This window comes from Haliotis rufescens, unplaced genomic scaffold, assembly GCF_023055435.1.
Source record: "Haliotis rufescens isolate VD_foot unplaced genomic scaffold, xgHalRufe1.0.p SCAF_8, whole genome shotgun sequence".
NCBI classification, from domain to species: domain Eukaryota; kingdom Metazoa; phylum Mollusca; class Gastropoda; order Lepetellida; family Haliotidae; genus Haliotis; species Haliotis rufescens.
This window is the reverse complement of record NW_025964372.1, coordinates 20,552,461-20,576,377: the sequence shown is the minus strand read 5'-3', so window position 1 is coordinate 20,576,377 and position 23,917 is coordinate 20,552,461. Positions and strand designations below refer to the sequence as shown.

At 49.1% G+C, this 23,917-nt stretch overlaps 1 protein-coding gene across 3 annotated transcripts in view; it reads left to right on the top strand.

Moving 5' to 3' along the window:
• Positions 1-23,917, top strand: part of LOC124114183 — a 209,670-nt gene that overhangs the window by 9,024 nt on the left and 176,729 nt on the right. For all 3 annotated transcript variants that reach the window (XM_048388931.1, XM_048388932.1, XM_048388933.1), the window contains exons 4-10: positions 292-501; positions 3,259-3,294; positions 4,498-4,607; positions 7,029-7,242; positions 8,556-8,696; positions 9,774-10,187; positions 11,666-11,818. In XM_048388931.1, coding sequence (XP_048244888.1) covers positions 292-501; positions 3,259-3,294; positions 4,498-4,607; positions 7,029-7,242; positions 8,556-8,696; positions 9,774-10,187; positions 11,666-11,818 — 1,278 coding nt within the window. The remainder of the gene's footprint in view (positions 1-291; positions 502-3,258; positions 3,295-4,497; positions 4,608-7,028; positions 7,243-8,555; positions 8,697-9,773; positions 10,188-11,665; positions 11,819-23,917) is intronic.

Below are 23,917 nucleotides of genomic sequence, written 5' to 3'. Positions count from 1 at the left end.
GGGGTCTGGACAAAGGGGATGAGGGCAGGGAGTCTGGACACAGGTGGGTGGGGAGCTAGTCAGGATACAGGTGGGTGGGGAGGGAGTCAGGACACAGGTGGGTGCAGACGGGGAGTCAGGACGCAGGTGGGTGCGGACGGGGAGTCAGGATGCAGGTGGGCGGGGAGGGAGTCTGGACACAGGTGGGTGGGGATGGGGAGTCTGGGCAAAGGTGGGGAATCTGGTATGTTCATCAATGTGTTTTTATGTAACACATAGATTCAGACCTGCTGTATTTTTAATCTTTTTCAGCAATTCTCAAAGTTGTGACTGTGACCGACAAGGCAGCCATTTTTTATGTGTGCTTCAAGATGGAGGATGGTGGAACATGTTCTGTGGAACAGCAAATGGTTGTGTTTGCATCAAGGGACTTGTCCATGAGCAAAGTGGACAGACAAAGCCTGGTTGAACATCTTAACGACCTGTGTATCAGAGTAGAGGACCTCAACAGCACACAACAGGGTGAGTTAGTGTCTGGGGAAGGGGGATATCTATGGGTGAGTCAGTGTCTGGGAGAGGGGGATATCTACAGTCAGTGTCTAGGGGAGTCAGATATCTGTGGGTGAGTCAGTGTCTGGGAGAGGGGGATATCTACAGTGTGAGTCAGTGTCTGGGGAAGGGGGATATCTACAGTGTGAGTCAGTGTCTGGGGAAGGGGATATCTACAGTGTGAGTCAGTGTCTGGAAGGGGGATATCTACAGTGTGAGTCAGTGTCTGGGAGAGGGGGATATCTACAGTGTGAGTCAGTGTCTGGGGGAGGGGATATCTACAGTGTGAGTCCGTGTCTGGACGGGGGATATCTACAGTGTGAGTCAGCGTCTGGGGAAGGGGGATATCTACAGTGTGAGTCAGTGTCTGGGAGAGGGGGATATCTACAGTGTGAGTCAGTGTCTGGGAGAGGGGGATATCAACAGTGTGAGTCAGTGTTTGGGGGAGGGGATATCTACAGTGTGAGTCAGTGTCTGGGGAAGGGGGATATCTACAGTGTGAGTCAGTGTCTGGGAGAGGGGGATATCTACAGTGAGAGTCAGTGTCTGGGAGAGGGGGATATCTACAGTGTGAGTCAGTGTTTGGGGGAGGGGATATCTACTGTGTGAGTCAGTGTCTGGGAGAGGGGGATATCTACAGTGAGAGTCAGTGTCTGGGAGAGGGGGATATCTACAGTGTGAGTCAGTGTCTGGGAGAGGGGGATATCTACAGTGTGAGTCAGTGTCTGGGAGAGGGGGATATCTACAGTGTGAGTCAGTGTCTGGGAGAGGGGGATATCTACAGTGAGAGTCAGTGTCTGGGAGAGGGGGATATCTACAGTGTGAGTCAGTGTTTGGGGGAGGGGATATCTACAGTGTGAGTCAGTGTCTGGGAGAGGGGGATATCTACAGTGTGAGTCAGTGTCTGGGAGGGGGATATCTACTGTGTGAGTCAGTGTCTGGGAGAAGGGATATCTACAGTGTGAGTCAGTGTCTGGGAGAGGGGGATATCTACTGTGTGAGTCAGTGTCTGGGGGAGGAGATATCTACAGTGTGAGTCAGTGTCTGGGAGAGGGGGATATCTACAGTGTGAGTCAGTGTCTGGGGGAGGAGACATCTACAGTGTGAGTCAGTGTCTGGGAGGGGGATATCTACTGTGTGAGTCAGTGTCTGGGGGAGGAGATATCTACTGTGTGAGTCAGTGTCTGGGAGAGGGGGATATCTACTGTGTGAGTCAGTGTCTGGGAGAAGGGATATCTACAGTGTGAGTCAGTGTCTGGGAGAGGGGGATATCTACAGTATGAGTCAGTGTCTGGGAGAGGGGGATATCTACTGTGTGAGTCAGTGTCTGGGGAAGGGGGATATCTACAGTGTGAGTCAGTGTCTGGGAGGGTGATATCTACAGTGTGAGTCAGTGTCTGGGGAAGGGGGATATCTACAGTGTGAGTCAGTGTCTGGGGGAGGGGATATCTACAGTGTGAGTCAGTGTCTTGGAGAGGGGGATATCTACAGTGTGAGTCAGTGTCTGGGAGAGGGGATATCTACAGTGTGAGTCAGTGTCTGGGGAAGGGGGATATCTACAGTGTGAGTCAGTGTCTGGGGAAGGGGGATATCTACAGTGTGAGTCAGTGTCTGGGAGAGGGGGATATCTACAGTGTGAGTCAGTGTCTGGGAGGGGGATATCTACTGTGTGAGTCAGTGTCTGGGAGAAGGGATATCTACAGTGTGAGTCAGTGTCTTGGAGAGGGGGATATCTACTGTGTGAGTCAGTGTCTTGGAGAGGCGATATCTACAGTGTGAGTCAGTGTCTGGGGGAGGGGATATCTACAGTGTGAGTCAGTGTCAAGTGGAGGGAGATATCAACAGTGTGAGTCAGTGTCTGGGAGAGGGGGATATCTACAGTGTGAGTCAGTGTCTGGGAGAGGGGGATATCTACAGTGTGAGTCAGTGTCTGGGAGAGGGGGATATCTACAGTGTGAGTCAGTGTCTGGGAGAGGGGGATATCTACTGTGTGAGTCAGTGTCTGGGAGAAGGGATATCTACAGTGTGAGTCAGTGTCTGGGGAAGGGGGATATCTACAGTGTGAGTCAGTGTCTGGGGAAGGGGGATATCTACAGTGTGAGTCAGTGTCTGGGAGAGGGGGATATCTACAGTGTGAGTCAGTGTCTGGGAGAGGGGATATCTACAGTGTGAGTCAGTGTCTTGGGGAGGGGATATCTACAGTGTGAGTCAGTGTCTGGGGGAGGGGGATATCTACAGTGTGAGTCAGTGTCTGGGGGAGGGGGATATCTACAGTGTGAGTCAGTGTCTGGGAGAGGGGGATATCTACAGTGTGAGTCAGTGTCTGGGAGGGGGATATCTACTGTGTGAGTCAGTGTCTGGGAGAAGGGATATCTACAGTGTGAGTCAGTGTCTTGGAGAGGGGGATATCTACTGTGTGAGTCAGTGTCTTGGAGAGGCGATATCTACAGTGTGAGTCAGTGTCTGGGGGAGGGGATATCTACAGTGTGAGTCAGTGTCAAGTGGAGGGAGATATCAACAGTGTGAGTCAGTGTCTGGGAGAGGGGGATATCTACAGTGTGAGTCAGTGTCTGGGGGAGGGGGATATCTACAGTGTGAGGATATTGATATTAAACCATATTTTGTGTGTGTAGAGGACATCTCTATGTTGATTACATCATGTAAAACAAGTTCAGCTATAATGTATTGTGGTTTTGGATGTTGTATAGAATTTGTGCCTTTTTTTTTCAGGCCTGTGCAAGATTCCCCACACCAATGCAAGTCTCGGTAAGCTGCACTTGGTCCTGACATACATTTTCCTTTGTCAAACACTAACATGTTTGGAATCTGTTTTGGACAGTTCCTGATGTAATGGCTTTTAGAAGCTGTAGCATTAGTGTATACACAGATCATTTACGGTCTCTCATCTTTCAATGCGATGGATCGATACAGATGCTGGTACCTTTCTGAATCACGTGATCAACACCGGGGTTCTATCAATGATTTATCTAGGATTCCAAGCTTAGTGTCTTTGGCAGGCAAATTGAGAAAAAATCATTACTTTGTTAAAAAATGGGGATTTTTTATTAAAGTTATTATTTTCCTAAATTCAGGGGTATATACTCATTATCCCCCGCCCCAACGAAGTTGGTGGGGGATATAGAAATGGGTTCTGTCTGTGTTTGCGTGTGTGCGTGTGTGCGTCCCTCATCGTTTCCGGAGCATAACTCAGAAACCGTTAAATATTTCTCTACGAAACTTTGCATGTCTATCAGAACTGGTGCCTTTTGCTATTTAGGAATTTTATAAATTTTTTACGTTTCCATGGCAACAAGTTGGACTTAGGTTCTATAAGGGTGCTGTTTGTTTCCGGAGCGTAACTCAAAAACCATTAAATACTTTCTTACAAAACTTTGCATGTCTACTAGGCACATACTGAACTGGTGCTTTTTGCTATTTAGGAGTTTTATAAATTTTTATGTTTTACATTTCCATGGCAACAATAAATAAAGTAGACTCAGTGGACCTGTGTTCGTGGTGAACACTGTTAACAGACATCTGTTGAACTGTCCATATACTGAACATATAGTCCATATTTCAGACAAGTCCATATTTCAGTGGTTTATGTGGCATGTCAAGATCATTATATGTAGTCCTTCCAGACTTTCCCATGTCTTTGCCTGAGCTTCAGGAATCTCTTTGTATACTGACACATGAGGAAAATGTAAAGTGGAATTTGGGGAATATTTTCAGTGAACTGACAGACAACAAAGAAATTAGTATGTGGTAGCCAAGGCTGAAGGCAAGCAACATTGCAATAATGTTGTCTGAGTTTGAATCCTGATTCACGTTGTCATACCTGGACATAAGCTTCCAGTCACTTGATATTTGTCAAGAGTAAAAATCCTCCATGCATTTTCAAAGTGTTTCAGTAACAACGTGATATGAAAACTTGATTTGAAAATGACGACTGCATGGTTAATGTTTCAGTGAGCAGCAGCGTGTTTGATGGCACCACGCCCGTATTCAGCATCGCCCAGGGGAAGCAGCGTGTGTTGACCTTGACCTGTAGCATCACCAGACCTCAACTTGTTACCAGGGTAACACATGACAAACACCACCTTGATTCTCATGTGTTTGATGTCTCCTTCCAGTGTTGATACCATGACAATCTCTCAGTTAACAGATACAGCACAGAATATCTCTCCTGTATGTGCTTAAGATAAAAAACAAAAAGATTGTGAAAATGAAAGTTTGCTCAAGATCTGAGTAAAACAAGCGAGTCCTCTACCCTCCACCTTGATATTTAATCCAATCAGAAGACTGATCATAAATGAATTCTAGCTGGATAAACTGTATTCCTGAGAATATAAATGCTACCAGGCATTCCCACATGTATTTGAGAGTGATTAAATATTGTTTTATGCCGCTTTTAGCAATATCCAACCAATATCATGGGGAGGTGGGGACACCAGAAATGGGCTTCACACATTATACCCATGTGGGGAATTGAACCCGGGTCTTTGGCATGACGAGCGAACACTTTTAACCACTAGGCTACCCCACTGCCCCACTTGTATTTGAAATGTTCTCAGCAAGAAGAGTCCTTGTGGGAAAGAACTGGGGATGTCTCCATGTGTTAATCAGGAAAGGAAAGTCATTTTATTGGCCTGCTGTTTTAGCACTGTTACTTTCAAATTTGACTTAAAACAGAACAATGGTAATAAATGAGTCCAGGGTGTTAGTTCTGAAAAAATGAAAATATAATACTCCGGCTCATCAAGGATGGCTACAATTTCATGCTTTGCTTTAACAGTTGTAAAGTCATAACTTCTGTTGTGGCTATGTAGATATGGCTTGTATTTTATGTTTGTGGTTGACTAAGGATTTTAGAAACGTAGTGGGTGGGTTAGTTTACAGGAATTTGTTCTGCTGACGTAGTACCTTACTTTGTATAGTCATGTCTTGTTAATCCGACACTCAATTATACCACAATCGGCTTTGTCCGACACAAATGATGGGAACCGATTTAATCAGTGCTATTTAGACCCGTTCATCCGATAGTCTCTCACTCCGACTCCGACACACCTAATTTGCAACAAAATGCTGAAATCACTAATTAATCAGTCTCATTTATCCGACACAGTGATCAGCGTACTCAGTGGTCATCTGCCCGCGAGTACACAGCCCGTGTTTTGATGCAAGTCGAGTCAGCGAGTAGCTGCATTTTTCAAAGGCTGCAGAGATAAACTTGCTTAACAATAAACAATTAATTTTTTAAATACACAAAACAGGATTAAGCACATGCCTAGATTACCTCAATCCCATTAAAATTGGATACAAGTTCTCGCTACCGCTTAAGACATCCCATTACAGGTCACGTCAGAACGACCTTTCGCGAACTTTGACCGACCAATGAAATTACTGACAGGATGTCCAATTTTTCGATCACAAACGTTGATACTACCTAATTTTGTTTATCCGACATACTCGTTAATCCGACATAATCATATGCAACCAACAATGTCGGATTAACGGGACTTGACTGTAGTTGTAGTAGCTTATGCGCACATGAGTGTAGTGGCTTGGGAGATGGGACGATGGAAAGCTCCTTGCATGTTCGGCCAAGCATCACTTATGATTGAGAGAGACAAGATGTAATGAGCGTGTTCATTGGTTGTGTCTGTTTTCCTGGTCACATGGTCCACGTGTCGGCTATAGAAGCCTACCCTTGGAAGGGAATCGTCAGTCGTTCTTTCACCAGTATCTGGTAAAATATGTAGTTGGGTCTTGTGTCTTGAATCAGGACCTTTTCATTTTCATCAGTTATTAGTTTTCTTGTTTGGGATAATGTTGTTAGGTTAGGGTAAGATATAGATGGGGAGAATTAGCATAGGAATAAAATAGGTTTATTTGAGTATATGTTATAAGGGGAGTTAGAGGGTGTTGTAATATATGAAGTTCAAGTGTTGGATGTACGAAGGTAGTGAAGGGGAAAAAGTAGGTAGGTTTGTCTTTTAAATTAAGTCAGGGAAGGTATGTCTCCTGTTGTTTTTGTTAAAATAAACTTTAGATCCAACTTCATTCTTTTTATTTTATCTGTAATTAGAATTGATAACCTGGTCAGGGGCCTCATAGGACATATAGACAAAAGAGAGACCACAACACAAAGCACGGCAGTAACATATCAGACCTTTGGCAACCAGTTTATATGGTTCTTCTGTCACTGGGTGTCTTTTAGAGACGACAGAGAGCGTCTATTACACTTTTGACAGGACCGATAAAGAGGAAGAGGCTTTTTTGCTTTAGTTTTACAATCTTGCAACAAATGCATTGTTAACATGTTAAAATAACTCTGATTTTATAGAAATATGAACATTAAATATATCCCAATTTTGATGTTTTTTAAAAATGTTGCCTGCCAAGGACACTTAGTTTGAAGTCCTAGATAAATCCCTGAAATGGCCACCGAAGTCTGCCATGATGTGTGCGTGTCTGAGTAAGAGTTGCCTCCCTTGTAGGTGTCCTGGAGCAAGGTCAGTGAGACTAGCATGCGGCAGTTGACGGGAGGGACTCAGCGGTTCGTCAGTGACTCCCGGGTCTCCGTCAGCCAACCCTTCCTCAAGGACTGGAACCTGAGGATCGCCAACTTCGGCGCCATGGAGTCTGACGGTGGAGTCTATGTCTGTATGAATGACAAACAAGCGATACGCAAATATCTGGTCTCCATCATGGGTGAGTGGCAGACACGTGACAGAGTGGGTGAGTGAATGTGTGCATGGGTGAGTTATGTATGGTTGGATGGGTGTGGATGGGTGAGTTATGTATGGTTGGGAGAGTGAATGTGTGGATGGGTGAGTTATGTATGGTTGTGTGAGTGACTGTGCGGATGGGTGAGTTATATATGGTTGGATGTATGTGGATGGGTGTGAATGTGTGGATGGGTGAGTTATGTATGGTTGGCAGAGTGAATGTGTGGATGTGTAAGTGACTGTGCTGATGGGTGAGTTATGTATGGTTGGATGTATGTGGATGGGTGTGAATGTGTGGATGGGTGAGTTATGTATGGTTGGGCGAGTGAATGTGTGGACGGGTGAGTTATGTATGGTTGGATGAGTGAATATGTGGATGGTTGAGTAATGTATGGTTGGGAGAGTGACTGTGTTGATGGGTGAGTTATGTATGGTTGGATGTATGTGGATGGGTGTGAATGTGTGGACGGGTGAGTTATGTATGGTTGGATGAGTGAATATGTGGATGGGTGAGTTATGTATGGTTGGGAGAGTGACTGTGTTGATGGGTGAGTTATGTATGGTTGGGCGAGTGAATATGTGGATGGGTGAGTTATGTATGGCTGGGAGAGTGACTGTGTTGATGGGTGAGTTATGTATGTTTGGGCGAGTGAATATGTGGATGGTTGAGTTATGTATGGTTGTGTGAGTGACTGTGTGGATGGGTGAGTTATGTATGGTTGGATGTATGTGGATGGGTGTGAATGTGTGGATGGGTGAGTTATGTATGGTTGGATGAGTGAATATGTGGATGGGTGAGTTATGTAGGGTTGTGTGAGTGACTGTGCGGATGGGTGAGTTATGTATGGTTGGGCCAGTGAATGTATGGATGGGTGAGTTATGTATGGTTGGGAGAGTGAATGTGTTGATGGGTGAGTGAATGTATGGATGGGTGAGTGAATGTGTGGATGGGTGAGTGAATGTGTGGATGGGTGAGTGAATGTGTGGATGGGTGAGTGATGTATGGTTGGGAGAGTGAATGTGTTGATCAGTGAATGGCTGTGAATTGTGTGGAGTTAGCTGGATGGTTGGGTGGATGGTTGTTTGGATGAATGAGTGGAAGGTTGGGTGGATGGTTGGTTTGATAGGTGAGTGAGTGGATGAGTGAGAGGGTGGGTGAGACGGTGGATGGCTGAATGGATTTAGCAAGTGGATGGTCTAGTGGATGGGTAAGTGTTTGGCTGGATGGGCGAGTGGGTGGATGGGCAGGAGTGGAATAGATTTAGTTGCTTCACGATATTCACCTCTACTTCTCAGTGCCACCCCACATCGAGGCATCTCTGGAGACAGTGACAGTGGCGGCTGGGGACAGCGTGACTCTGGAGTGTGACGTTGCGGGGACACCAACACCAGCTGTGTCGTGGTACATCCGGAAAAACAACACGCATCAAAACAGACGTGAGTGACCTTCCCCAAGCAGACATCAGTGAGTGAGTGAGTGAGTGAATTATTTGGGCGCAGTCAGCACATTTCTATGTTGCCACACGGCCCTTAGAGTCTCACATCTGGGTCAGGCATGATAGCTTGAGGTAAGAACCACCCAATTTTGAAAACACAATCCTAAATTTTATTAAGTTTTATGACAAGCCATGTAGATGCCCTCAATAGTCCCTGTGTGTTTTGACAACTCCTGCAATAGTTGGATGCCCTAATAGTCGCTGTGTGTTTTGACAACTCCTGCAATAGTTGGATGCCCTAATAGTCGCTGTGTGTTTTGACAACTCCTGCAATAGTTGGATGCCTCAATAGTCACTGTGTGTTTTGACAACTCCTGCAATAGTTGGATGCCTCAATAGTCACTGTGTGTTTTGACAACTCCTGCAATAGTTGGATGCCCTAATAGACGCTGTGTGTTTTGACAACTCCTGCAATAGTTGGATGCCCCAATAGTCACTGTGTGTTTTGACAACTCCTGCAATAGTTGGATGCCCTAATAGACGCTGTGTGTTTTGACAACTCCTGCAATAGTTGGATGCCCTAATAGACGCTGTGTGTTTTGACAACTCCTGCAATAGTTGGATGCCCCAATGGTCACTGTGTGTTTTGACAACTCCTGCAATAGTTGGATGCCTCAATGGTCACTGTGTGTTTTGACAACTCCTGCAATAGTTGGATGCCCCAATAGTCACTGTATGTTTTGACAACTCCTGCAATAGTTTGATGCCCCAATAGTCACTGTATGTTTTGACAACTCCTGCAATAGTTGGATGCCCCAATTGTCACTGTGTGTTTTGACAACTCCTGCAATAGTTTGATGCCCCAATGGTCACTGTATGTTTTGACAACTCCTGCAATAGTTTGATGCCCCAATGGTCACTGTGTGTTTTGACAACTCCTGCAATAGTTTGATGCCCCAATAGTCGCTGTGTGTTTTGGCAACTCCTGCAATAGTTTGATGCCCCAATAGTCGCTGTATGTTTTGACAACTCCTGCAATAGTTGGATGCCTCATTAGTCTGTGTGTTTTGTGTTCCAGGTTGTGGGGATGCCCGGGTTGATCTCGTCTTCATTCTGGAAACCTCGTCTGAGTTTGGCCTCTTCAACTTCAACCTTGCTCTTGACTTCGTCCGCTTCTACCTAGTCCACAGCGACATCAATGGCGGCAATGTCCGGGTTGGCTTCATGACCTTCAACGACAAGGCTCATGTTGAGTTTCAGATGAGTGACTATCGCGACAAGAAGCAGCTGTATCTGGCACTACTTAGACTCCAGCATCGGGGTGGCACCGCCAATGTCAGTGAGGCTATACACGTAGCACGCACACAGATGTTTCTGCCTCATCAGGGCAACCGCAAACATGTAGCTGACGCCATCATATTGATGACGGTGGGGAGAGTCAACGATGATGCCAGCCACATCCTCTCCGAGGCCACTGCCGCCAAGAACAGTGGTGAGTCTTTCAGTGATGCTGTAGCACGATCAGTTGATTGGTGTATGTTTTTTATACTGCATGTGTTTGTACAGTCAGTTGCCAGTTGGTTCATCATACTGAGGTGGAAAAAAGGGAGAATGAGTCAAGCTGTTCAGGAATGAACAGGTGTGATGGACACAAAGATGTTATAGTTCTGGAGGCCGTTGTACAAAGCGATCCTAGCACTAAGGTGATCATAACTCCCATACCTTAACATAGACTTACGACAGTCGTAGCACTAATGTTGGTTTGTACAACGGCACCCTGCTCAGCTAGGTATTTATGACTTTATCTTGACATCTGGATGTTTTTAGCAGCCCATTGAAACAGGGTGCTTTTAGGTTTTGTTGGAATTTGACCGCTGCTGGTGATTTTTCTAATTTCTACTACACAAAGATTATTATCCCCTGCCATGAAGTGTGGCAGGGCATACAGGAATGGAGTTTGTCTGTCCGCTCTTCCATCTTTCCGTCAATATATACGCTTCTCAAAGGGTACAAAGTTTCTCAAATACTATTTCAGTTAGAGAAATGAAATTTCACACACTGATATTACTGGTCATGATCTTAAATGAGTTAAATTCAATTTTACAGAGTTATGCCCTCGCTCTGTGCTATTTGACTTTGTGCATAGTGTCTGCAATGGAGACAAGTTTTCTCAGAAACTACTGAAGTTTCATGAGAGACAGTTTGCATGCTTGTCTTTGAAATAATTGTCAAGACTGAGAGAAAATTGGTGCAGTAAATTATTTTTTACAGAGTTATGGCCCCTGCTCCATGCTTTTCAACCTTGTATGTAATGTCTGCAATGGGGACAACTTTTCTCAGAAACTACTGATGATACATGAATAAAAGTTTGTAAGCTTATCTAAGAGATACTTGTCAAGACTGAGGTAGAGAAATGGTGCCATAAATTATTTTTTCCAGAGTAGGGCCTTTTGTGTGTATTAATTTCACATGTACTCGGGGGGCATCAGTGGCCCAGTCGTCTAAGGCGCCACGATTCGTGCAGAGTTGCATCCCTTGGGCACACCAGAAACCTATGATTGTAGGTTCGAATCCCATTGGTTTGTCAGCACCATACCCGTGCACGTGTGTTTCACCGAAGTGGTAAACGTCTGAGACCAGCATCACTTAGACTTTCCTCCCACAATAAGCTGACAGGCCTTGATATAACTGGTATACTGTTAAAAGCACTCACTCACTCACACCCGTGTACTTATTTTTTCTGATGACATAAAGCGATCCTAGTACCTATCTCTTCTTAATTATATGACTATGAAGATAATTCTAATGGGCACCATGGCGGGGGATAGTGAGAACACTGTTTACAGATATTCTTCCTCCATTCACCTCACCTAGCCTCTTCCATGGAATAGACAAGTACTTGAAAACAACTCTAGATGGTATGTATGAGATCATACATGTTGTACATACAGATGTTATGGTTCTGTGCAGGAATCCACATGTACGTCGTCCAGAGCAGTTTGGCCCACACTGCGGAGGTCGGAGCAATTGCCAGCACACCTGTGGAGGAGAACCGGTTCTCTCTGGCTCAGTTCCAGGAACTCAAGGAACTCCGGAACTCCATGTTCAAGTCGCACTGTCCAGGTCAGTCAAGGTTCCTTTTGTTCAGGGCAACATGATCAGGAACGGTAGTCACAACTGAATTTAGAAGCATAAAGGCAAAAAACAGCCTCAGGTCAACACGATCTGTCACAGTAGTTACATGTCAACTTATGTATGTCAGCTCCAGGGGCATGTTATTCTGTATGTCGGCTCCAGGGGCATGTAACTCTGTATGTCAGTTCCAGGGGCATGTAACTCCTGTTTGTCGGCTCCAGGGGCATGTAACTCTGTATGTCAGTTCCAGGGGCATGTAAGTCTGTATGTCAGCTGCAGGGGCATGTTATTCTGTATGTCGGCTCCAGGGGCATGTAACTATGTATGTCAGTTCCAGGGGCATGTAACTCCTGTATGTCAGCTCAAGGGGCATGTAACTCTGTATGTCAGTTCCAAGGGCATGTAACTCCTGTATGTCGGCTCAAGGGGCATGTAACTCTGTATGTCAGTTCCAAGGGCATGTAACTCCTGTATATTGGCTCCAGGGGCATGTAACTCTTTATGTCAGCTCCAGTGGCATCTTACTCTGTATGTCAGCTCCAGGGGCATGTAACTCCTGTATGTCAGCTCCAGGGGCATGTTACTCCTTTATGTCAGCTCCAGGGGCATGTAACTCCTGTATGTCAGCTCCAGGGGCATGTAACTCTTTATGTCAGCTCCAGTGGCATCTTACTCTGTATGTCAGCTCCAGGGGCATGTAACTCCTGTATGTCAGCTCCAGGGGCATGTTACTCCTGTATGTCAGCTCCAGGGGCATGTAACTCCTGTATGTCAGCTCCAGGGGCATGTTACTCCTGTATGTCAGCTTCAGGGGCATATTATTCCTGTATGTCAGCTTCAGGGGCATGTTATTCCTGTATGTCAGCTCCAGGGGCATGTCACTTCAGTATGTCAGTTGCAGGGGCATGTAACTCCTGTATGTCAGCTCCAGGGGCATGTAACTCCTGTATGTCAGCTCCAAGGGCATGTTACTCCTGTATGTCAGCCCTGTGGCATGTAGCTCCTGTATGTCAGCCCTGGGGCATGTAGCTCCTGTATGTCAGCTCTAGGGGTATTGCTATTGTCAAAGCTGAAAGCAGTCGCATGAAACCATCACAATAGATGTACAACTGTTGGCCAGTTGATGAGTTGATTCAAGGCCAGTGAGCCACCTGACTCACTTACAAGGATTGTAGGTGTGCTTCAATCAGTTTCATCTACCTTACCCTTCAGTAAACTGAGGCTGTCAAAGAGTATCTGTTCCTTGTGTGAAATTGTTGCTTCGTACTATAATTTCGACTGGAATTATTCCTATGGAACAGTTTTACTAGGAATTATATTGTCTGTGTGGAACTGATAATCGTTGACAAGGTCAGTGCAGTCAATATGTTGCAGAAGTCAGCATCAGTTGGGGCATCTGACAGCAGTAGTATTGTGACCACTTATTTATTGGGGGAGGTTTAATTATTGTAAACAAAGTTTTACTCAGCAAGCGTTGTATTTCAGGTGAAGTTTAGTGACCAAGGTATTGCTTGGGAACACAGGAACTTGATGGTAATTTGTAAGCATTATTTACGCTGGGCAGATAATATGTACCCCTCACCATATATGAAATAGTAAAGGAGTGACATTCGTCATCTTGGACAAACTTTCCAATCCTAAATTCGAGCAATATCTGGCACAAGAAATCATTAATCAATACAGTGGCATACAACTCTGGTTGTATATATTCAACCTCTGTCCGCTCCCCAGCTCTGTATTCTTCCCAGCTCTGTATTCTTCCCAGCTCTGTCCCCTCCCCCAGCTCTGTCCGTTCCTCAGCTCTGTTCCCCCCCCCCCCCCCCAGCTCTGTATCCTTCCCAGCTTTGTCCCCTCCCCAGTTCTGTATCCTCCCAAGCTCTCTGTCACCTCCCCTAGCTCTGTATCCCCCCCATCTCTGTCCCCTCCCCAGTTCTGTATCCTCCCAAGCTCTGTCACCTCCCCAGTTCTGTATCCCCCCCCCATCTCTGTCCCCTCCCCAGTTCTGTATCCTCCCAAGCTCTGTCCCCTCCCCAGTTCTGTATCCTCCCAAGCTCTGTCACCTCCCCAGTTCTGTATCCCCCCCCATCTCTGTCCCCTCCCCAGTTCTGTATCCCCCCCATCTCTGTCCCCTCCCCAGCTCTGTATCCCCCCCATCTCTGTCCCCTCCCCAGTTCTGTATCCTTCCCAGCTCTGTCCCCTCCCCATTTCTGTATCCTCCCAAGCTCTGTCACCTCCCCCAGCTCTGTATCCCCCCCCCATCTCTGTCCCCTCCCCAGTTCTGTATCCTTCCCAGCTCTGTCCCCTCCCCATTTCTGTATCCTCCCAAGCTCTGTCACCTCCCCCAGCTCTGTATCCCCCCCCAGCTCTGTCCCCCTCTCCAGTTCTGTCCGCTCCTCAGCTCTGTACGCTCCAAAGCTGTTCCCCCCCCCCCCCCCCCCCTGTCCCCTCCCCCAGCTCTGTATCCTACCCAGCTCTGTCACCTCCCTAAGCTCTGTCCCCCTCCCCAGCTCTGTATCCTTCCCAGCTCTGTCCCCTCCCTAGCTCTGTCCACTCCCCCAGCTCTGTCCCCTCCCCCAGCTATGTATCCTTCCCAGCTCTGTATCCTCCTCCCCTCTGTCCCCTCCCCCAGCTCTGTCCCCTCCCCCAGCTCTGTATCCTTCCCAGCTCTGTCCCCTCCCCAGTTCTGTATCCTCCCAAGCTCTGTCACCTCCCCCAGCTCTGTATCCCCCCCCTCATCTCTGTCCCCTCCCCCAGCTCTGTATCCTTCCCAGCTCTGTCCCCTCCCCAGTTCTGTATCCTCCCAAGCTCTGTCACCTCCCCCCAGCTCTGTATCCCCCCCCATCTCTGTCCCCTCCCCATTTCTGTATCCTTCCCAGCTCTGTCCCCTCCCCATTTCTGTATCCTCCCAAGCTCTGTCACCTCCCCCAGCTCTGTATCCCCCCCAGCTCTGTCCCCCTCTCCAGTTCTGTCCGCTCCTCAGCTCTGTCCGCTCCAAAGCTGTGCCCCCCCCCTGTCCCCTCCCCCAGCTCTGTATCCTTCCCAGCTCTGCCCCCTCCCCCAGCTCTGTATCCTCCCCCAGCTCTGTCTGCTCACCCAGCTCTGTATCCTACCCAGCTCTGTCACCTCCCCCAGCTCTGTCCCCCTCCCCAGCTCTGTATCCTTCCCAGCTCTGTCCCCTCCCTAGCTCTGTCCACTCCCCAGCTCTGTCCCCTCCCCCAGCTATGTATCCTTCCCAGCTCTGTATCCTCCTCCTCCCCTCTGTCCCCTCCCCCAGCTCTGTCCCCTCCCCCAGCTCTGTATCCTCCCCCAGCTCTGTCTGCTCACCCAGCTCTGTATCCTACCCAGCTCTGTCACCTCCCCCAGCTCTGTCCCCCTCCCCAGCTCTGTATCCTTCCCAGCTCTGTCCCCTCCCTAGCTCTGTCCCCTCCCCCAGCTATGTATCCTTCCCAGCTCTGTATCCTCCTCCTCCCCTCTGTCCCCTCCCCCAGCTCTGTATCCTCCCCAGCTCTGTATCCTCCCAAGCTCTGTCCCCTCCCCCAGCTCTCTCCGCTCCCCCATCTCTGTCCCCTCCCCCAGCTCTGTATCCTTCCCAGCTCTGTATCCCCCCCCCCCCTCTGTCCCCTCCCCCAGCTCTGTATCCTCCCCAGCTCTGTCTCCTCCCCCAGCTCTCTCCGCTCCCCTATCTGTATCCTACCCAGCTCTGTCACCTCCCCCAGCTCTGTCCCCCTCCCCAGCTCTGTATCTTTCCCAGCTCTATCCCCTCCCTAGCTCTATCCCCTCCCTAGCTCTGTCCCCTCCCCAGCTCTGTATCCTTCCCAGCTCTGTATCCTCCCCAGCTCTGTCTCCTCCCCAGCTCTGTCCCCTCCCCCAGCTCTGTCCCCTCCCCCAACTCTGTATCCTCCTCAAGCTCTGTCCGCTCCCAAGCTGTTCCCCTCCCCCCCTGTCCCCTCCCCAGCTTTGTATCCTTCCCAGCTCTGTATCCCCCCCAGCTCTGTCGCCTCCCCCAGCTCTGTCCCCTCCCCAGGTCTGTATCCTTCCCAGCTCTGTCCCCTCCCCAGCTCTGTCCCCTCCCCTAGCTCTGTTCCCTCCCAAGCTCTGTATCCTTCCCAGCTCTGTCTCCTCCCCAGCTCTGCCCCCTTCCCACAGCTCTGTATCCTCCCAGCTCTGTCCCTTCCCCCCAGCTCTGTATCCCCCCCAGCTCTGTCCCCTCCCCAGTTCTGTATCCCCCCCATCTCTGTCCCCTCCCCAGCTCTGTATCCCCCCCATCTCTGTCCCCTCCCCAGTTCTGTATCCTTCCCAGCTCTGTCCCCTCCCCATTTCTGTATCCTCCCAAGCTCTGTCACCTCCCCCAGCTCTGTATCCCCCCCCCATCTCTGTCCCCTCCCCAGTTCTGTATCCTTCCCAGCTCTGTCCCCTCCCCATTTCTGTATCCTCCCAAGCTCTGTCACCTCCCCCAGCTCTGTATCCCCCCCCAGCTCTGTCCCCCTCTCCAGTTCTGTCCGCTCCTCAGCTCTGTACGCTCCAAAGCTGTTCCCCCCCCCCCCCCCCCCCCCCCTGTCCCCTCCCCCAGCTCTGTATCCTACCCAGCTCTGTCACCTCCCTAAGCTCTGTCCCCCTCCCCAGCTCTGTATCCTTCCCAGCTCTGTCCCCTCCCTAGCTCTGTCCACTCCCCCAGCTCTGTCCCCTCCCCCAGCTATGTATCCTTCCCAGCTCTGTATCCTCCTCCCCTCTGTCCCCTCCCCCAGCTCTGTCCCCTCCCCCAGCTCTGTATCCTTCCCAGCTCTGTCCCCTCCCCAGTTCTGTATCCTCCCAAGCTCTGTCACCTCCCCCAGCTCTGTATCCCCCCCCTCATCTCTGTCCCCTCCCCCAGCTCTGTATCCTTCCCAGCTCTGTCCCCTCCCCAGTTCTGTATCCTCCCAAGCTCTGTCACCTCCCCCAGCTCTGTATCCCCCCCCATCTCTGTCCCCTCCCCATTTCTGTATCCTTCCCAGCTCTGTCCCCTCCCCATTTCTGTATCCTCCCAAGCTCTGTCACCTCCCCCAGCTCTGTATCCCCCCCAGCTCTGTCCCCCTCTCCAGTTCTGTCCGCTCCTCAGCTCTGTCCGCTCCAAAGCTGTGCCCCCCCCCTGTCCCCTCCCCCAGCTCTGTATCCTTCCCAGCTCTGCCCCCTCCCCCAGCTCTGTATCCTCCCCCAGCTCTGTCTGCTCACCCAGCTCTGTATCCTACCCAGCTCTGTCACCTCCCCCAGCTCTGTCCCCCTCCCCAGCTCTGTATCCTTCCCAGCTCTGTCCCCTCCCTAGCTCTGTCCACTCCCCAGCTCTGTCCCCTCCCCCAGCTATGTATCCTTCCCAGCTCTGTATCCTCCTCCTCCCCTCTGTCCCCTCCCCCAGCTCTGTCCCCTCCCCCAGCTCTGTATCCTCCCCCAGCTCTGTCTGCTCACCCAGCTCTGTATCCTACCCAGCTCTGTCACCTCCCCCAGCTCTGTCCCCCTCCCCAGCTCTGTATCCTTCCCAGCTCTGTCCCCTCCCTAGCTCTGTCCCCTCCCCCAGCTATGTATCCTTCCCAGCTCTGTATCCTCCTCCTCCCCTCTGTCCCCTCCCCCAGCTCTGTATCCTCCCCAGCTCTGTATCCTCCCAAGCTCTGTCCCCTCCCCCAGCTCTCTCCGCTCCCCCATCTCTGTCCCCTCCCCCAGCTCTGTATCCTTCCCAGCTCTGTATCCTCCCCCCCCTCTGTCCCCTCCCCCAGCTCTGTATCCTCCCCAGCTCTGTCTCCTCCCCCAGCTCTCTCCGCTCCCCTATCTGTATCCTACCCAGCTCTGTCACCTCCCCCAGCTCTGTCCCCCTCCCCAGCTCTGTATCTTTCCCAGCTCTATCCCCTCCCTAGCTCTATCCCCTCCCTAGCTCTGTCCCCTCCCCAGCTCTGTATCCTTCCCAGCTCTGTATCCTCCCCAGCTCTGTCTCCTCCCCAGCTCTGTCCCCTCCCCCAGCTCTGTCCCCTCCCCCAACTCTGTATCCTCCTCAAGCTCTGTCCGCTCCCAAGCTGTTCCCCTCCCCCCCTGTCCCCTCCCCAGCTTTGTATCCTTCCCAGCTCTGTATCCCCCCCAGCTCTGTCGCCTCCCCCAGCTCTGTCCCCTCCCCAGGTCTGTATCCTTCCCAGCTCTGTCCCCTCCCCAGCTCTGTCCCCTCCCCTAGCTCTGTTCCCTCCCAAGCTCTGTATCCTTCCCAGCTCTGTCTCCTCCCCAGCTCTGCCCCCTTCCCACAGCTCTGTATCCTCCCAGCTCTGTCCCTTCCCCCCAGCTCTGTATCCTTCCCAGCTCTGTCCCCTCCCAGCTCTCTCCCCTCTCCCAGCTTTGTATCCCCCAAGCTCTGTCCCCTCCCCAGCTCTGTATCCTTTCCAGCCCCTGTCCCCTCCCAGCTCTGCCCCCCTCCCCCAGCTTTGTATCCCCCCAGCTCTGTCCCCTCTCAAGCTCTGTATCCTTCCCAGCTCTGCCCCCCTCCCCCAGCTTTGTATCCCCCAGCTCTGTCCCCTCCCCCAGCTCTGTATCCTTCCCAGCTCTGCCCCCCTCCCCCAGCTTTGTATCCCCCTAGCTCTGTCCCTTCCCCACTGCTCTGTATCCTTCCCAGCTCTGTCCCCTCCCCAGCTCTGTATCCTTCCCAGCTCTGCTCCCCTCCCCCAGCTTTGTATCCTCCTCTGTATCCTATGTCCTCTCCCCCAGGTCTGTATCTTCTCCCATGTCTGTACCATCCCCCATCAGTGTACCCCCTCAGCTCTGTAACCTCTCTCTCTTCAGCAATCTCATTCTCTAACCATTGCTTACTTGAGCAGAAACAACACACATGACATGGGGAAAATTCATTATTCTCTATTTAATTTCACTCAATGAAATTCATATCTCCATTGTGACAAATCACTTTTAGGGCACTATATTTTGATTAGTAAAAAGTCAAGGTTAGTTCATATTGCAAACCTGGCAATATTACATTATCCTCATCCCCGATCAATACTGCCCCTCCCCTGGGGAAGTGCATCCAGCTTATGATGGCAGCAAGAGGCTTTATAGATTCCTCCACCAGCTCCCCATGATCCTCGGTATCTGCTCTCCTCATCTCCTTATCCTGATCCTCAACCCCTCCCTCATTCAATCCTGGGCCCTCACCCACTGTTTCCCCTTCTCTCCCACAAGGGCTGGACCTCTCTCCATCTACGTCACTTACCGCTCTCTCCTACCCAACCCAATTTCCCCCCTCTCCCCTCAGTCTGCCCCCTCTCCCCTCAGTCTCCCAAAGCAGGGGCCTAGTCCTCATCTCCATCTAAGGCCCTGACCCCTCTCCTAACTCAAACCAATTTCCCCCTCACCCTCACTCTCCCATAGCAAGGGCCTAATCCTTTTCTCCATCTAGGACCCTCATCCCTCTCCCCCCACTCAACCATAGAGGGGACATGACCTCTCGATCTAAGGCAAACCCCTCTCCCCTCACTCTCCCATAGCAGGGGCCTAATCCTTTTCTCCATCTAGGACCCTCATCCCTCTCCCCCCACTCAACCATAGTGGGGACATGACCTCTCGATCTCAGGCAAACCCCTCTCCCCTCACTCTTCCATAGCAGGGGCCTAATCCTTTTCTCCATCTAGGACCCTCATCCCTCTCCCCCCACTCAACCATAGAGGGGACCTGACCTCTCGATCTAAGGCAAACCCCTCTCCCCTCACTCTCCCATAGCAGGGGCCTTATCCTTTTCTCCATCGAGGACCCCACCCATCTCCCCCCACTCAACCATAGCGGGGGACCTGACCTCTCGATCTAAGGCAAACCCCTCTCCCCTCACTCCTCCAATAGCCTAAGGGGCCTAATCCCTTTTCTCCATCTAGGACACACACCCCCAAGGCAGGAGCCTAATTCTCTCCTCTCTTTATCGGGGCCTTCACCCCTCTCCCCCACGGTCTTTCATACCATTCTCCACTTGCTCCCCCAAAGCAGGGCCTAATTCTCCTCTCTATATAGGACCCCCACCCTCTCCCCTCGCTTCCCCATTGCAGGGCCCTGACCACCTCTCCATCTACAATCCACCCCTCTCCCCTCGCTTCCCCATTGCAGGGGCCTGACCACCTCTCCATCTACAATCCACCCCTCTCCCCTCGCTTCCCCATTGCAGGGGCCTGACCACCTCTCCATCTACAATCCACCCCTCTCCCCTCGCTTCCCCATTGCAGGGCCCTGACCACCTCTCCATCTACAATCCACCCCTCTCCCCTCGCTTCCCCATTGCAGGGCCCTGACCACCTCTCCATCTACAATCCACCCCTCTCCCCTCGCTTCCCCATTGCAGGGGCCTGACCACCTCTCCATCTACAATCCACCCCTCTCCCCTCGCTTCCCCATTGCAGGGCCCTGACCACCTCTCCATCTACAATCCACCCCTCTCCCCTCGCTTCCCCATTGCAGGGCCCTGACCACCTCTCCATCTACAATCCACCCCTCTCCCCTCGCTTCCCCATTGCAGGGGCCTGACCACCTCTCCATCTACAATCCACCCCTCTCCCCTCGCTCCCCCAGAGCAGTGAGTAATCCTTTTCCTCCAACTGTGGCCCAATTCCCCTCTTTCCCCAGCATCCCATTTCCCTCTCTCCCCTAGGGACGACTTCCCCATCTCATTCACGGAAATTGATATTTGATGTTTTTTCATATGCTCCCCCCACCCCCTACATCCCCTGCTTCCTTTTCTCCTGCCTTTTCTGTTCAATCATCTGAAAAGTGCTTGTTACACTAGGACATCCTGACTATCAGGCTACTGCCTGCCCATCAGAAACAGGTGCTTCTTTGATTGCCTTATTATACTACAGCCCCAGCACTGGCTGACTTGCAGTGGAATGAGAAGAATATTTATCTGGCAACGGTCCCGGACTTATCCCTGTATCATCAACATTCATCACATCGGCCAACACTGGAGCCAGTCACACAGCATGCCACAAAAATCTAAATTGGAAAATAGATGGTTTTGAACAATATCCGTACGTTACTCCATTGTTCCAAATATTCTCAGCTCATGTTGCTCAGAACCACATGTAGACTGTAACCTACAAGCTTCAAAGATAGATTTTCACTCCCGATCTGATGAAGAGTTATAAGCAGGTTATTTTGTATATTACCCAGTCATTTGTTAAGTTTATATAGAAACATGTGACTGTGACAAGGCTGTACTATGACATCATGAGCGCCACTTAATGGCACTATGTCAGTAACAATTCAGGGCTGTGATAACTCAAATATTGCCTACTCACTTGACTGTGGGGTCTTACATATTGTCTCTTCATAGCTGTGGTATCTCACATTTTTTTTCTGTAGTATCTCATATATTGCCTACCTTCTTGGCTGTGGTATCTCACATATTGCCTACTTTCATGTACAGTCAATTCTTGTTAATCCGACACTCGTTTATCCGACAATTGGCTTTATCCGACACTAATGATGGGAACCGATTAAATCAGTGCTATTTAGACACGTTAATCCGACAGTCTCGCACTCCGACTCCGACACACCTAATTTGCAGCCATTATTGAAATCACTCATTAATCAGTCTCGTTAATCCTACACAGTGATCAGCGTACTCTATAGTCACGAGTACACAGCCTGTGTTATGATGCAAGACGAGTTGGCTGGTAGGTGCATATTACAATGGCTGCAGAGATAAACTTGCTAAACAATAAACAATCAAAGTTTAAATAGAGAAAACAAGATTAATCACATGCTTTGATTACCTCAATCTCGTTAAAATCAGATACAAGTTCACGCTATCGCCGAGGACACCCCATTACGGGCGGTCATGTCAGAACAACATTTCCTGAAAATATGACCGACCAATGACCACTTATTTCATTTATATTTTTTTATTATGTGTTTCTATCGTTATCTATCGTGTAGTTGTCCGATTTTCGATCACGCCATTGATACTACTTAATTTTGTTTATCCGACATATTCATTAATCCGACATAATCATTTGCAACCATCAATGTCAGATTAACAGGACTTGACTGTATGTGGTATCTCACATATTGCCTACCTACATGGCTGTGGTATCTCACATATTGCCTACCTACATGGCTGTGGTATCTCATATATTGCCTACCTTCTTGGCTGTGGTATCTCACATATTGCCTACCTTCTTGGCTGTGGTATCTCACATATTGCCTACCTACATGGCTGTGGTATCTCACATATTGCCTCCCTTCTTGGCTGTGGTATCTCACATATTGCCTTCCTTCTTGTCTGTGGTATCTCACATATTGCCTACCTACATGGCTGTGGTATCTCACATATTGCTTACCTTCTTGGCTGTGGTATCTCATATATTGCCTACCTTCTTGGCTGTGGTATCTCACATATTGCCTACCTTCATGTATGTGGTACCTCACATATTGCCTACCTACATGGCTGTGGTATCTCACATATTGCCTCCCTTCAAGTATGTGGTATCTCACATATTTCCTACCTTCATGTATGTGGTATCTCACATATTGCCTACCTTCATGTATGTGGTATCTCACATATTGCCTACCTTCATGTATGTGGTATCTCACATATTGCCTACCTACATGGCTGTGGTATCTCACATGTTGCCTCCCTTCAAGTAAGTGGTATCTCACATATTTCCTACCTTCATGTATGTGGTATCTCACATATTGCCTACCTTCATGTATGTGGTATCTCACATATTGCCTACCTTCATGTATGTGGTATCTCACATATTGCCTACCTTCATGTATGTGGTATCTCACATATTGCCTACCTTCATGTATGTGGTATCTCACATATTGCCTACCTTCATGTATGTGGTATCTCACATATTGCCTACCTTCATGTATGTGGTATCTCACATATTGCCTACCTTCATGTATGTGGTATCTCACATATTGCCTACCTTCATGTATGTGGTATCTCACATATTGCCTACCTTCATGTATGTGGTACCTCACATATTGCCTACCTACATGGCTGTGGTATCTCACATATTGCCTCCCTTCAAGTATGTGGTATCTCACATATTTCCTACCTTCATGTATGTGGTATCTCACATATTGCCTACCTTCATGTATGTGGTATCTCACATATTGCCTACCTTCATGTATGTGGTATCTCACATATTGCCTACCTACATGGCTGTGGTATCTCACATATTGCCTCCCTTCAAGTAAGTGGTATCTCACATATTTCCTACCTTCATGTATGTGGTATCTCACATATTGCCTACCTTCATGTATGTGGTATCTCACATATTGCCTACCTTCATGTATGTGGTATCTCACATATTGCCTACCTACATGTATGTGGTATCTCACATATTGCCTACCTTCATGTATGTAGTATCTCACATATTGCCTACCTACATGGCTGTGGTATCTCACATATTGCCTACCTACATGTATGTGGTATCTCACATATTGCCTACCTTCATGTATGTGGTATCTCACATATTGCCTACCTACATGGCTGTGGTATCTCACATATTGCCTACCTTCTTGGCTGTGGTATCTCATATATTGCCTACCTTCTTGGCTGTGGTATCTCACATATTGCCTACCTTCATGTATGTGGTACCTCACATATTGCCTACCTACATGGCTGTGGTATCTCACATATTGCCTCCCTTCATGTATGTGGTATCTCACATATTGCCTACCTTCATGTATGTAGTATCTCACATATTGCCTACCTTCATGTATGTGGTATCTCACATATTGCCTACCTTCATGTATGTGGTACCTCACATATTGCCTACCTACATGGCTGTGGTATCTCACATATTGCCTCCCTTCATGTATGTGGTATCTCACATATTGCCTACCTTCATGTATGTAGTATCTCACATATTGCCTCCCTTCATGTATGTGGTATCTCACATATTGCCTACCTTCATGTATGTGGTATCTCACATATTGCCTACCTTCATGTATGTGGTATCTCACATATTGCCTACCTTCATGTATGTGGTATCTCACATATTGCCTACCTTCATGTATGTGGTATCTCACATATTGCCTACCTTCATGTATGTGGTATCTCACATATTGCCTACCTACATGGCTGTGGTA